The sequence below is a fragment of the Paroedura picta genome, chromosome 6 (genome assembly GCF_049243985.1).
Source record: "Paroedura picta isolate Pp20150507F chromosome 6, Ppicta_v3.0, whole genome shotgun sequence".
Taxonomy (NCBI): Eukaryota; Metazoa; Chordata; class Lepidosauria; order Squamata; family Gekkonidae; genus Paroedura; species Paroedura picta.
The window spans coordinates 3,135,542-3,150,480 of NC_135374.1; the positions used below are offsets into that span (position 1 = coordinate 3,135,542).

The window sequence follows — 14,939 nt, forward strand, 5'->3', positions numbered from 1 at the left end:
GAAAGGGATGGTGATTGGAAGCTGCGTTGGGATTCCTTCGGGTAGTGAAAAGGTACAAAAAAGCAGCTCTTCTTCTTGGTTCTACTACTCCTTTTTTAACAAGGCAGGCTCAGATACGGGCAGCCTCCTGCCATCTTTCTTACAAGGCAGCTTTTATGAGGCTGACGGTCAGACGCCACCTCCGCGTCCAGGAAGGGCTCTCTCTGAATGCAAAGTAGCATCTCTGCAGAGTCAGATGTGTGGGGAGACTGTTCCCGTTTCTGTGGGGCTGAAAGGAAGCCCCTTGCGTTTTTTACCAATGCTTTTTTCTGACCTATATCACAAGCGACTGGAATCGAAGTTCAGATTCTCCGCTGCATTAACTCCCAGAATCCCTCCCTCCAAATATACTTCACGATCTGTCCCAGAACATGGACAGGTCGCTCACACAGGGTGCAGTTGTACAAAAGAACAAAATGCACTGTGTAAAGATGACACAAGAAGAATTGGTACAATGTGAAAAGTTTTTATCAAATGCTCGGAAAGCACAGACAGGGCACAAAAATGTTAAGCTGTAGAAATGCTGTTGGAAATTCCAGCATCCAAACGAGGAATCGGTAAATCCTGCGTTTTGCTCATGAATTCTTCTTCAGTGGACCCTATTAATTAGAAGAGTTGGTTCTTCTATGCCGCTTTTCTCTACCCGAAGGAGGCTCAAGGTGGCTTTCAATCGCCTTCCCTTTCCTCTTCCCACAACAGACATCCTGTGAGGTGGGTGAGGCTGAGAGAGCCCTGAGATGACTGAAGAAGAAGAAGAGTTGGTTCTTATATGCCACTTTTCTCTACCCGAAGGAGTCTCAAAGCGGCTTACAGTCGCCTTCCCTTTCCTCTCCCCACAACAGACACCCTGTGAGGGAGGGGAGGCTGAGAGAGCCCTGAGATTACTGGAGAAGAAGAAGAGTTGGTTCTTATATGCCGCTTTTCTCTTCCCAAAGGAGTTTACAAGTGGCTTACAGTCGCCTTCCCTTTCTTCTCCCCACAACAGACACCCTGTGAGGTGGGTGAGGCTGAGGGAGCCCTGAGATAACAGCTTTATCAGTGCTGTGACTAGCCCAAGGTCACCCAGCTGGCTGCATGTGGAGGAGCAGGGAATCGAACCCGGCTTGCCAGATTGGAAGTCCGCACTCCTAACCACGACACCAACCCGGCTCTTATATCATGTTCCAAGTGCCAAGAAGGCACAGAATCGCAACCTATGGCTTGCCACGCAGAAGCAGGCACTGGCAGAGAACCTCTCTGAGTCTCTTGCCTCGAAACCCCTACAAGGTTGCCATAAATCCACCATGATGTGACGGTGCATCCCACAATCAAAAATCCTTTTTTAGGATGAAATGAGGCCTGCCACGTAAAAACGTACCCCCGGACAGTTCCAGGAGGTTGTGTGTGTTTTTGCTTTTTGACTTGCAGCAGAAGCACGCGGCTAACCCTCTGGCATCGGAGCTCCGGCATGAGAATGCAATGCTGCACCCGGACCCCCTTTGCGGCTCAGCGATGCGGAAAATTTAAAATGACACCAGCCCTCTGCACAGGAGGCCTGCGAATCCCTGCTCTTATCCAGGCTCTGTGGAGCGGAATCAGCCCCAAGAGGAGCTCACAGGCTTGCCTGCCACCGATCCTAGCGGGGTCGGCCCCAGAGCGTGGATGTAACCTGGCCGCATTGTGCAGAGGATTTTGCAAGGTGCGTACATCTGTGTGAAAGCCCGTCAAGTTGCTGCCAATTTGTGGCAGCCTTGTTGGGATGTTGAAGTAAGGGGATAATGGAGGTGGCTGGTCACTGCTGGCCTCTGCGTAGCACCCGTGGAATTCCTCCGTGGGCTCCCTATCCAAGGATTAACCCTGCTTGGCTTCGAAGATCGGATGAGATCAGATGAACCTGAGCCATGCAGGGCAGGAGATAAGACAGGCAGAGGTGGTCTGTCATTGCCTGACTTTGTGTAGTGACCCCGGCCTTATTTGGTGGTCTCTCGCCCAAGGACTAACCATCCCACCAATTAAATCAGAGTCCTTGAAGACCAACGAAGATTTCTTCAAGGCGTGAGCTTTCGAGTGTTTTGCGGAACTGCAAATTAGTAGCGTTTACAATTTGCACGCCTTCTGCTACATTAAAGTCGTGCGGAATGGCCCTGGGTCTGTTAAGAGTGTTGCTAGGTGAGAACGTTAGTACTCTCTGTTATTGTCACTATTAGGGCTGTTACCTTTATTCGATATAGCCACAGGTCTATGTTCTTTGTTTGCATGCAATGTGAACCGCCCTGAGCCTTAGGGGAGGGCGGTGTATAAATGCAATCTTTACATCGCTCCGGGAGCGGTATAAATAAATCAGTGAGTGGGGTTGGGGTGGACCCAGTCCGGGATGAGGAAAGGAGCCCATTGGCACTTGGCCCAGGACTGACAATCGGGGGGGGGAGGGGAATTGCCCCCCCCCCGATTGTCAGTCCTGGGCCAAGGGGCCAATTGCGCAGCTCCTGATTGGCCCCCTGAGCCCCAGACTGTGGGGGAGAGGGCTTTGCGGCCGGGGAAGGAGCTGAGTCGGTGCGTCGCAGAAGCACGGAGGGGGGTGGGGGAACGGGGGGGGGGCTGGGCTGGCTTCAGTTTGGTGTAGTGGTTAGGAGTGCGGACTTCTAATCTGGCAAGCCAGGCTTGATTCTGCGCTCCCCCACATGCAACCAGCTGGGTGACCTTGGGCTCGCCATGGCTCTGATAAAACTGTTCTGAGCGAGCAGGAATATCAGGGCTCTCTCAGCCTCACCCACCCCACAGGGTGTCTGTTGTGGGGGGAGGAATGGGAAGGTGACTGTAAGCCGCTTTGAGCCTCCTTCGGGTAGAGAAAAGTGGCATCTAAGAACCAACTCTTCTTCTTCTTCAGTAATCTCAGGGCTCTCTCAGCCTCCCCTCCCTCACAGGGTGTCTGTTGTGGGGAGAGGAAAGGGAAGGCGACTGTAAGCCGCTTTGAGCCTCCTTTGGGTAGGGAAAAGTGGCATATAAGAACCAACTCTTCTTCTTCGGGAGACAGTGGAGGGGCGGGGCAGGCTGGGGGGGGCCTCCCACACCCACCCACTGCCTGCTAGCACCCGCTGCATTTTGATACAGCGGGCTTAATTTCTAGTAAATAAATAAATATCCAAGGTCAACCGTGCTTAGCGTCTGAGATCTAACATGCTGTGAGGCAGGGCAAATGGTGGTGAGCGGGTACGGTCAAAGAAGAACAGGCCCCCAAATATCTATTTTTAAAAGTTCTTTATATGCTTGTTATTCAGTCCATGCCCCACACACACACGCCCCCCCCCCAATGCTGTCAAAAGAGACCTACAGCAACTCACCGTGTTCGCTGTGCTTCCATGTCGTCCTCACACCGACCCTGTGAGGTAGGTTAGGCTGGGAAAATCTGACCTAAGGTCCCCCTGATAGCTTCCATGGAAGCATGGGGAGTTGAAGTCGGGTGTCCCAAATGCACCCTTCCTAATAATCATAGAATCATAGAATCATAGAGTTGGAAGGGGCCATAGAGGCCATCTAGTCCAACCCCCTGCTCAACGCAGGATCAGCCCTAAGCATCCTCAAGCCTCCAAGAAAAGTGTGTCTCCAACCTTTGCTTGAAGACTGCCAGTGAGGGGGAGCTCACCACCTCCTTAGGCAGCCTATTCCACTGCTGAACTACTCTGACTGTGAAAAACTTTTTCCTGAGTGCAATAAGTTCCACTCTTCACAGCAAAGTCAGCTTCTGAAAGGAAAGGGAATCGCCTGGAATCTTCATGACGGAGAGCCTGGTGCCAAGAGGGCTTGAGCAAAGAAATTAATTGACTGCATGTCTCATTTACTCAGCATCTTTGGGCAACTGGTCTGATGTAATTTCCCCCCCCCCCCCCAGGTGTGGCTAGTCATATCGGCATCATGGTTTCTGCTTACTCTCCCTCTCCTGTCGAGTTGCATTGTCCCAACTCCAAACCTTTCCGTGAGATCAGGGTGTGGGCTCTCAAAGCATTATACCTGAGCAATCCTTTTAAGCTCTGAGTTTTGTAGACGGGGGCCCCAAGCAGGTAGATGTGGCACCGTTCAGGTATTGGCAGTTAATGTTGGGAGTTCAGGAGACTTTTCCATTTGCGGTTCTTTCGTTCTGTTGTGTGTGTTTTTTAAGATCCGCGGGGATACGAGTCGTCTTGTGGCGGTTCACAAAATATCAGCAAAATACAGCAAAACCCCCCATAAAACCTCAGCGACTTCAATGAGGATGGCAACAGATTGGCTTGCCAATCTCCAGCTGGGGCCTGGAGATCTGGAATTACAGCTGCGCTCCAGAGGGCAGAGATCAGTTCCCCAGGAGGAAGTTGCCGCGTCGGACTCTGTACCCCACTGAGGTCCCTCCCCAAATCTCCAGAGATTTCTCAAGTTGGACTTGGCATCCTGGCTTGCATCTGACACTCAACAGCCACCTGCAGGGCTGGAAGGGGGAGCTTGAACACGGCTAGTCCTAAAGGCACATCAAGCCGAAAGCCGCCGCCGGGGGAGAGGTGAAGAGGGTCACACCAGGGATTGGCGAGACCCGCGTTCGAATCTCATTCGCGCCCTCCCGGCGTGGCCTACCTCGCAAGATTGTTGTGGCCATAAAAAGGGCGGACAGGAGAACGGCAGGGCAGACATGAAGGCAGGAAAACCATTTCTTTCGTCCTTCCCGAGCTGCAGCATCCCCTGCGGCTGGGGACCCCCCTTGCCCCCCCCCCACCTTGCCCTTGGGGGCTTCTCCCTCCCGCCCCCCCCCCCCCTCGTAGGCAGCGAGGCCGCCTCCCCCGCAGCCCGGTCTGGGGTGGAGCGCCGGAGGAGGAGGAGGAGGAGGAGGAGGAAGAGGAAGAGAAGCCGGCGCGCCTCCTGAGCTCCGCCGGGATCCGCATTGGCTGAGCGCCCGAGAAGCTGCTGCAAGGTGACGGGTGGAGGAGGGGGCCGGGGGGGGGATGTGGGGAGGGGAAGCCATGCGGGGGGGGGGGAATCCCCGGACGAATCCCCCCCTCCGGCTTTGCTAGCTAGAGGACCGCCGGAACAGGCGTGGAAAGCCCCTTCTGCGGCATCCCCCTCCCCCCAGGACGCCCCCTTCCCAGGGACCCCCAACCGCAGCCCTGGAGCAGGGATCGGGGACTCCGCAACGCTCCGAGCCGGCGCACGTTTGAGTGTGGCCGGCGCTCCCCGAGCCCGGCTCCTCTCTCCTGCCGCAGAGAGACCCACAGGGCTGCCCGGCTGGATCTCTCTCCCTGGACGGCTCTGCCTTTAGCCACACAGAAGGGGGGATCCATCAATCTTGTGATAGAAGGACAGGCGGACTCGCAGTCTTGCTGTAGCTGAGGAAGTGAGCAGGGACTCATGAACGCTCCTCTCCTGCCACCGGTTTGGTGACTCCTGCTGGTCTCTTGGCTCTTTCCTGCTGCTGCAGACAGACTCGCACGGCTGCCCATCTTGACCTGGCTATGTAAAGGTAAAGGTAAAGGTAAAGGTAAAGGTATCCCCTGTGCAAGCACCGAGTCATGTCTGACCCTTGGGGTGACGCCCTCTAGCGTTTTCATGGCAGATTCAATACGGGGTGGTTTGCCAGTGCCTTCCCCAGTCATTACCGTTTACCCCCCAGCAAGCTGGGGACTCATTTTACCGACCTCGGAAGGATGGAAGGCTGAGTCAACCTTGAGCCGGCTACTGGGATCGAACTCCCAGCCTCATGGGCAAAGCTTTCTGGCAGCTGCCTTACCGCTCTGCGCCACAAGAGGCTCCCCTGTCTATGTAGAGGCACCAAATTCAGCCGTTCAACATGGGCATCCATCAGCCCTAGATGACCCCGGAGATCCCGTCCAATTCTATGGTTCTAGCTAGCATGTGTATAAGGCCAGAGAAAGAAAGGGGAAGAAAATGGTTACACGGCCAACATATCACACTGGGTCCTCGGATCCAAAAATCAAAAGGGGAGGGTCTTGCTGGGGTTTCCAACTTCCAGGTGGGGGCTGGAGCCTTTCTGAAATTACATTTGGTAACCAGATGGCAGAGATCAGTCCCCACTGGAGAAAATGGTTGCTCTGCAGGGTGAGCCATTTGGTATCCTATCCCAATGAGGTTCCCTCAAGGCCCACCGTCCTCAAGCAACACCCTCAAATCTCCAGTTGATTCCAGTTAATTCCACAGCAGGAGTTGGTAACCCTAGTTCTTGGTCTCAACAGGTCCAAGATGGCTAAAGCTCATGTCGGTTCGGGGAAGGTGGCCCTCTTCCGCCAGGAATCACCAGGAGGGCTCACCTACCGGGTCCCAGCTCTGATGTACCTGTCTGCTGAATCCACTTTCCTGGCCTTTGCAGAGGAGCGCTCCACGCCCAGCGACAATGATGCCAAATCTCTGGTGATGAGGCGTGGGCAGAAGGAAGGAGGATCCGTCCAGGTAATGGTGGGAAAGAAAAAAAAAAGACTGCGGAATCACAGAAAGACCTTAAAAACAGAGAAAGCGGATTGGTTGCCTAGATTGATTGACAGGTGGAAGAGAGTCACATGTAAAGTGAGTTGCTCTCTTACACCATTTCCAGCAGCACTTGTGGAGGGGGGAGATGCACGAAAAGGCAGCAGACAAAAGCGAGACAGCGAAAAGGTGAGGAGGGGCTAGGAGACAAGGTAATATTTAGCGCTATGCCATTCAGCTGGCGTAACGCTATTTTTACTGATGTGCGGAAATTGCCTATGACTCTATGAATATGCACACTATTTTTAAAACATTTGAGTGTTTGCCCAGTGACCTTTGCTTGTTCTGTACCCACCTGAAGACCCTTGACTATTGCAACTGTTCTCCAGACGTACAGAGAACCATTCCCCTGGAGAAAATGGCTGCTTTGGAAGGTCTGTAGAGGACCCTCCCCTTTCTAAGCCCCCTCCCTCCCATGCTTGACCCCCAAATCGTCTAGCCGTGTTGACCTGCTCTTCCTCAGCCCGAGAGAAAAGCAATCGGCCGTTTTCTCGATCTTTCCCCAGTGGGGCCCTCAAGAGGCCCTGGAGACCGCCATGCTGCCCGACCATCGCACCATGGGCCCCTGTCCGGTGTACGACGGAAAGAGCGGCCACATCTTCCTCTTCTTCATCTGCGTCCGGACACATGTCACGGAGCTGCACCAGATCAAGTCGGGGAGGAACGCCGCCAGGCTGTGCTACGTCTCGAGCCAAGATGGCGGCCGCACCTGGAGCCAGTTAACCGATCTGACCAATCAGGTGATCGGAGAGGATGTGAAGAACTGGGCCACCTTTGCCGTCGGGCCCGGCCACGGCTTGCAGACCAGATCCGGGCGCCTGGTGATCCCGGCGTATACGTACTACACCTACAAGCGTTGCTGCAGCCTGCCCATCTGCTGCTGCACGAAGCCCCGTTGCTTTGTGTTCTACAGTGACGACAGCGGGCAGAGCTGGGCCCGGGGCCAGCTGGTCTCCACCTTGCGGGCGGGAGAATGCCAGGTGGCTGAGCTGACCCGCCAGGACAACAGCCAAGTGCTGTACTGCAACAGCCGCAGTACGGAAGGGTACAGGGTTGAGGCCTTCAGCACGGATGACGGGGGCCTGTTTGACGAGGCCTTCCTGTCTGACGAGTTGCCGGAGACCGGAAGGGGTTGCCAGGGCAGTGTGGTGAGTTTTACCCTGGTGCCGCGCCCCTTGGATCCAGGCTCCCGGAGGAACAAGGAAAGCGAACTGGGTTGTCTGCTGGCGTCCCTCAAGGATCCTGTGCAGTGGCTGCTTTATTCCCACCCCACGAACAAACACAAGCGAGTCAACCTGGGGGTCTACCTCAACACGTCCCCCCTGGTGAAGGGCGGCTGGAAGGCCCCCTGGGTGCTGAACGAGGGGCCCAGTGGCTATTCGGACCTGGCCGTGTGCGAGGAGGGTCCGGCGCCGCTCTTTGGCTGCTTGTTTGAGAGCGGCGTTTCCAGCGAGCTGGAGGAGATTGCCTTCCGGCTTTTCAGCGCTGCGGAGCTCCTGAGGAACACGAGGGACGTCTGATCCCACACGGATTCTCCCTCCGAGGTGCGGCTCCCTGAAACGAGTCGAGGATACGGAGCACCCGAGGGCAGGAAAAAAGGAGATTTTTTTTCCTTCTCCTGACAGCCATTGGCTTGGAGCTGGGTTTCTTCTTGTCACCCAGCAGGAGAAAAATGGACAAATTGGGGCTTGCACCCTGTAGGCATCCCCAAAGTACAGAGATCAGTTCCCTGGGAGAACATGGATGCTTTGGAGGGGGAACTCTCGAGCATTTTACCGCAAGTGACGCAACACTACCGAGAACAACTTTTGAAAACGTTAATAGGGAGAGACAATTCCGATGATACCAAGAAGAGGACTAGGTACTTTCTGCAAGGCCGTCATTCCCAGACCTTATTTGACCTTATTTACACAGCCCGACAAATCCCTTTGTCAGACTGAGTCTTAAATTCTCATGGGCTTAAAATCACAGAATCATAGAGTTGGAAGGGGCCACACAGGCCATCTAGTCCAACCCCCTGCTCAACGCAGGATTAGCCCAAAGCATCCTAAAGCATCCAAGAAAAGTGTGTCTCCAACCTTTGCTTGAAGACTGCCAGTGAGGGGGAGCTCACCACCTCCTTAGGCAGCCTATTCCACTGCTGAACTACTCTGACTGTGAAAAATTTTTTCCTGATATCTAGCCTATATCGTTGTACTTGAAGTTTAAACCCATTACTGCGTGTCCTCTCCTCTGCAGCCAGCAGAAACAGCATCCTGCCCTCCTCCAAGTGACAACCTTTCAAATACTTAAAGAGGGCTATCATGTCCCCTCTCAACCTCCTTTTCTCCAGGCTGAACATTCCCAAGTCCCTCAACCTATCTTCATAGGGCTTGGTCCCTTGGCCCCAGATCATCTCCGTCGCTCTCCTCTGTACTCTTTCAATTTTATCTACATCCTTCTTGAAGTGAGGCCTCCAGAACTGCACACAGTACTCCAGGTGTGGTCTGACCAGTGCCGTATACAATGGGACTATGACATCTTGTGATTTTTTTTTAATGATTTTTATTTTTATTTTCCAGAATTAAAGATAGTGAAATACATGCAATCTACATTGTTAGCACAGAAAAAAGAAGGGTTATGCTCTTCACTTAATACATTTAGTTCCCCGGTTCAATCCCTTGTGTATTATTTTCCTAAATAGTTCAGGTAAGGGCCCCATTGTTCTTGAAAGGCCTCTTCTGTTCTTCCGTTAACTATTAGTGTCAGTTTAGCCATCTTGGCAAAGTCAGCTAGTTTATTCAGCCAATCTTCTATCGAGGGTAGTTCTTGCGTTTTCCATTTCTTGGCCAATTCTAGTCTTGCTGCCGTCGTCGCATAGAAGAAAAAGCTTTGTGTGTGGGTTGGGAGGCACTGCGGAGGAACACTTAATAACATAGCTTCAGCTTTCATAAGAAATCTAAGACCCCACATTTTCTGCATAATAATATGTATTTTTGCCCAAAACTTATAAACTTTTTCACATCTCCACCACATATGAAAAAAAAGAGCCTACTTTATCATCACATTTCCAACATTTGTTGTTACAATTTTTGGCAATTTTAGCGATCACTTTTGGTGTTACATACCACCTATAACCCCCTTCAAGGATCGCTGCCTTGTTGTGGCAAGGGGGCTTGCGTAGTTCAGTGAAGCTATGAGCTATACCGTGCAGGGCCACCCAAGACGGACAGGTCATAGCTGAGAGCTCTGACAAAAGGTGATCCACTGGAGAAGGAAATGGCAAACCACTCCAGTATCTTTGCCATGAAAACTCTATGGACAGTTCCAATAGGCATAACGATATGACGCCGGAAGATGAGCCCCTCAGGTCGGAAGGTGTCCAATATGTTACTGGGGATGAGCAGACGGCTAGTACGAGTAGCGCCAGAATGAATGAAGCGGCTGGGCCAAAGCCGAAAGGATGCTCAGTTGTGGAAGTAACTGGTGGCGAAAAGACAGTCCGATGCTGTAAAGATTTTTATTCCATAGGAACCTGGAACGTCAGATCCATGAATCAAGGCAAGCTGGACGTGGTTAAACAAGAAATGACAAGACTGAACATTGACATTTTAGGAATCAGTGAACTAAAATGGACAGGAATGGGTGAATTTAATTCAGATGACCATCAGGTATACTACTGTGGACAAGAATCTCGCAGAAGAAATGGAGTAGCCTTCATAATCAACAAGAGAGTAGGAAAAGCAGTCTTGGGATACAATCCCCAAAATGACAGAATGATCTCAGTTCGAATCCAAGGCAAACCATTCAACATCACAGTGATCCAGGTCTATGCCCCAACCACTGCTGCTGAAGAGGATGAAGTTGATCAGTTCTATGAAGCCCTACAACACCTTCTAGAAGCAACGCCAAAAAATGATGTGCTTATCATCATGGGGGATTGGAATGCTAAAATAGGAAGCCAAAAGATAACTGGGATAACAGGCAAGTTTGGCCTTGGAGTACAAAATGAAGCAGGGCACAGGCTGGTAGAATTTTGTCAAGAGAATACAATGGTCATAGCAAACACTCTTTTCCAACAACCCAAGAGACGACTCTACACATGGACATCACCAGACGGTCAACACAGAAATCAGATTGACTATGTGCTCTGCAGCCAAAGATGGAAAAGTTCTATCCAGTCAATAAAAACAAGACCAGGAGCTGATTGTGGTTCAGATCATGAGCTTCTTGTTGCAAAATTTAGGCTTAAATTGAAGAAAGTAGGGAAAACCACTAGGCCACTCAGGTATGAACTAAATCATATCCCCAACGAATACACAGTAGAGGTGACAAATAGATTTAAGGAATTAGATCTGATAGACAGAGTGCCTGAAGAACTATGGATGGAGGTTTGCGACATTGTACAAGAGGTAGCAACTAAAACCATCCCAAAGAAAAAGAAATGCAAGAAATCAAAATGGCTGTCTGAGGAAGCTTTACAAATAGCTAAGGAGAGAAGGGAAGTGAAAGGCAAGGGAGAAAGAGAAAGATACACCCAATTGAATGCAGAATTCCAGAGAAAAGCTAGAAGAGATAAGAATGCCTTCTTAAATGAACAGTGCAAACAAATAGAAGAAAACAATAGAATGGGAAGGACCAGAGATCTTTTCAAGAAAATTGGAGATATGAAGAGAACGTTTCATGCAAAGATGGGTATGATAAGGAACCAAAATGGTAGGGACCTCACAGAAGCAGAAGAGATTAAACAAAGGTGGCAAAATTATACAGAAGAACTATACAAGAGCAAGCTTAACATCCCTGATGACCACAATGGGGTAGTTACTGACCTGGAGCCAGACATCCTGGAATGTGAAGTCAAATGGGCCTTAGGAAGTCTGAGCAACAATAAAGCTAGTGGTGGTGACAGCATTCCAGTTGAACTATTCAAAATCTTAAAGGACGATGCAGTAAAAGTGCTACACTCAATATGCCAGCAAATTTGGAAAACTCAACAATGGCCACAGGATTGGAAAAGGTCAGTTTACATTCCAATCCCAAAGAAGGGCAATGCCAAAGAATGTTCAAACTACCGCACCTTTGCACTAATTTCTCATGCTAGCAAAGTTATGCTCAAAATCCTACAAGCTAGGCTCCAGCAATATGTGGACCGAGAACTTCCAGAAGTACAGGCAGGATTTCGAAGAGGCAGAGGAACTAGAGATCAAATTGCCAACATACGCTGGATCATGGAGAAAGCTAGGGAGTACCAGAAGAACGTCTACTTCTGCTTCATTGACTATGCTAAAGCCTTTGATTGTGTGGAGCACAACAAATTGTGGCAAGTTCTTAAAGAGATGGGAATACCAGAGCATCTTATTTGTCTCTTGAGAAATTTATATGCAGGTCAAGAAGCAACAGTGAGAACTGAACATGGAATCACTGACTGGTTCAAAATTGAGAAAGGAGTTCGGCAAGGCTGTATACTGTCGCCTTGCCTATTTAACTTGTATGCAGAGCACATCATGAGAAATGCGGGATTAGAGGAGTCACAAATTGGGATCAAGATTGCAGGGAGAAATATCAACAACCTCAGATATGCAGATGATACAACTCTAATGGCAGAAAGTGAAGAGGAACTAAAGAGCCTGTTGATGCGGGTGAAGGAGGAGAGTGCAAAAGTTGGCTTGAAACTCAACATCAAGAAAACAAAGATCATGGCATCCGGCCCTCTCAATTCCTGGCAAATAGATGGGGAAGAAATGGAGATAGTGACAGATTTTATTTTCCTGGGCTCCAAGATCACTGCAGATGGGGACTGCAGCAAAGAAATTAAAAGACGCTTGCTCCTGGGGAGGAAAGCTATGGCAATTCTAGACAGCATCCTAAAAAGCAGAGACATCACCCTGCCAACAAAAGTGCGTTTAGTCAAGGCTATGGTATTCCCAGTTGCAATGTATGGCTGCGAAAGTTGGACCATAAGGAAGGCTGAGCGTCAAAGAATTTAGGCTTTTGAACTCTGGTGCTGGAGAAGACTCTTGCGAGTCCCTTGGACTGCAAGGCGAACAAACCGGTCAGTCCTAGAGGAGATCAGTCCTGACTGCTCTTTAGAAGGCCAGATCCTGAAGATGAAACTGAAATACTTTGGCCATCTCGTGAGAAGGAAGGACTCCCTGGAGAAGAGCCTAATGCTGGGAGCGATCGAGGGCAAAAGAAGAAAGGGACGACAGAGAATGAGGTGGCTGGATGGAGTCACTGAAGCAGTCGGTGCAAACTTAAATGGACTCCGGAGAATGGTAGAGGACAGGAAGGCCTGGAGGATAATTGTCCATGGGGTCGCGATGGGTCGGACACGACTTCGCACATAACAACAACAACCACCTATAAAACATTTTATACCAATTTTCTTTAAGTATTTGACTATTAGTGTACTTTGGTATTCTAGACCATACTAACTCCCATTGTCCCATTGTCCCATTAGTCTCAATATTTTGCATCCATTTGATCATACATGGCTTAACCCGTTCCATTTCTGTCTCATACCTTAATAACAATTTATATATTTGGCCCTGTAAATGTGGTTTATCTTGGATTACTAAGTTTTCAAACTCTGGTATTGGAGCCTCTGGATTTAACGGTTGCTGAAACTCTGCTTTGAATCTAGATATTAGTTGGTTGTACTCTAACCATTGAATTTCTACTCCTTCTTTCTTTATTGTTTGTATATCCTTGAACTTGCCGGTCTTTGATATTAAGTCTTTATACTGGAGACAAGTCAACCTTTTCTGTTGAGCTTTCCCAAAATATGCCTCAATTGGCGATTTCAGTATTGATGGTGTTGGGGATAGTCTCTTATGATATCTTGACCATACGTTCAAGAGCCCACTAATCCAGGTGTTTGCTACTGCTTTTTGTTTTTGTTTTCCTGCTGGCCATAGTCTTTCATGGAAACTGTTACCCATGGTTTTTCTTTCAAATACCAATTCTCTTGAGTGCGGTTCCCATATCCAGTCCACTATGTATGTAAGTGCTGCTGTGTCTTTGTATAGTTTTAGATTAGGAACACCTCGGCCTCCTCTCTCCTTCACATCTTGAAGTATTTTAAAAGCAACTCTTGGCCTTTTTCCACTCCAGATAAATTTGTTGATCACTGATTGCCATTTTCTTAGCGTTTTCTCCTGGATCACTATTGGTAACATTTGGAACAAAAAGTTAAATTTGGGCAACAAGTTCATCTTGACCGTGGCCATTTGAGCCGACCAGGACAGTTTTGACTCGTTCCATCTTTTGATATCCAGTTGCATAGTCTTCCATAGTCTTTCATAGTTACCAGTGAAGAGTTCTTGGAAGTCTTTGTCTAGGTAGATTCCCAGATATTTCACCCATTTGGGATTTGTCTCACGTCCGGTTTTTCGGTTGATATTTTGCACATCAAGATCTGTAGTTCCCTGTAAAACGATTTTTGTTTTATCCTTATTTATTCTGTACCCTGAATAATGACCAAAGTCTCTCAGTAGTTCCAGGAGGAGGGGAATTGACGCTTTTGGGTTCATGACAGTACACACTACATCATCAGCATAGCATTTTAATTTAAATTCCTGATCATGGATTTTAATTCCCATGATCTCCTCTGTAGCTCTTATCTTAGTTGTCAGCATTTCTAGTACCAGATTGAATAACAATGGAGACAAAGGGCATCCTTGTCTGGTACGTTTACCTATTTTAATGGATTGTTTTGTGAGCATTCCATTTACTAAAATTCTAGCTTCTTGTTCAGAGTATATTTGTCTGATGAATTCCAGGAAAGTACCACCACAATCGGTTGCTTTCAGTGTTTCAAACAGAAAGTCCCAACTAACGTTGTCAAAAGCTTTCTCCGCATCCAGGAATATAAAAGCGGCCTGCAACTTTTCTTTACGCACGTAGTCTGCCACATTCAAAACAAATCTTATGTTGAGGTACCCTGAGGTACCCCGCTACTCACCTCTCTCCAGTCTGATGAAACACCATTGACAACAACTCTTTGAGTGCGGTTCTCTAACCAATTCCCTATCCACTTAACTATCTGAAAATCCAGATTGCAGTCCTTCAACTTATCCATCAGAACATCATGGGGAACCTTGTCAAAAGCTTTACTAAAATCCAAGTAAATGACATCAACCGAATTTCCCGATCCAGCAAACCTGTTACTTGGTCAAAAAAGGAAACTAGGTTGGTCTGGCGGGACCTGTTGGAGACAAATCCATGCTGACTTCCTTGGATCACCAAATTGTCCTCCAGATGTTTGCAGATCGCTCCCTTTAATATCTGCTCCATTATCTTCCCCACAACAGAGGTCAGACTCACTGGTCTGTAGTTTCCCGGGTCATCCTTCCTCCCTTTTTTGAAGATCGGAATAACGTTTGCTCTTTTCCAGTCCTCCGGGACATCTCCAGTCCTTAAAGAGGTTCCGAAGATGATGG

General features: G+C 49.3%; 1 protein-coding gene across 2 annotated transcripts in view; it reads left to right on the forward strand.

Moving 5' to 3' along the window:
* The first annotated feature begins 6,061 nt into the window (after window positions 1-6,061).
* LOC143839330 (sialidase-3-like) overlaps window positions 6,062-14,939 on the forward strand; it is a 28,387-nt gene continuing 19,509 nt past the window's right edge. The window contains exons 1-2 of one of the 2 annotated variants that reach the window (XM_077341186.1): window positions 6,062-6,444; window positions 7,026-8,696. In XM_077341186.1, the coding sequence (XP_077197301.1) occupies window positions 6,238-6,444; window positions 7,026-8,039 (1,221 nt within the window). In that variant the 5' untranslated portion in view covers window positions 6,062-6,237 and the 3' untranslated portion in view covers window positions 8,040-8,696. Of the gene's footprint in view, window positions 6,445-7,025; window positions 8,697-14,939 lie in introns of those variants that run through there. The other variant, XM_077341183.1, reaches the window with a different exon arrangement.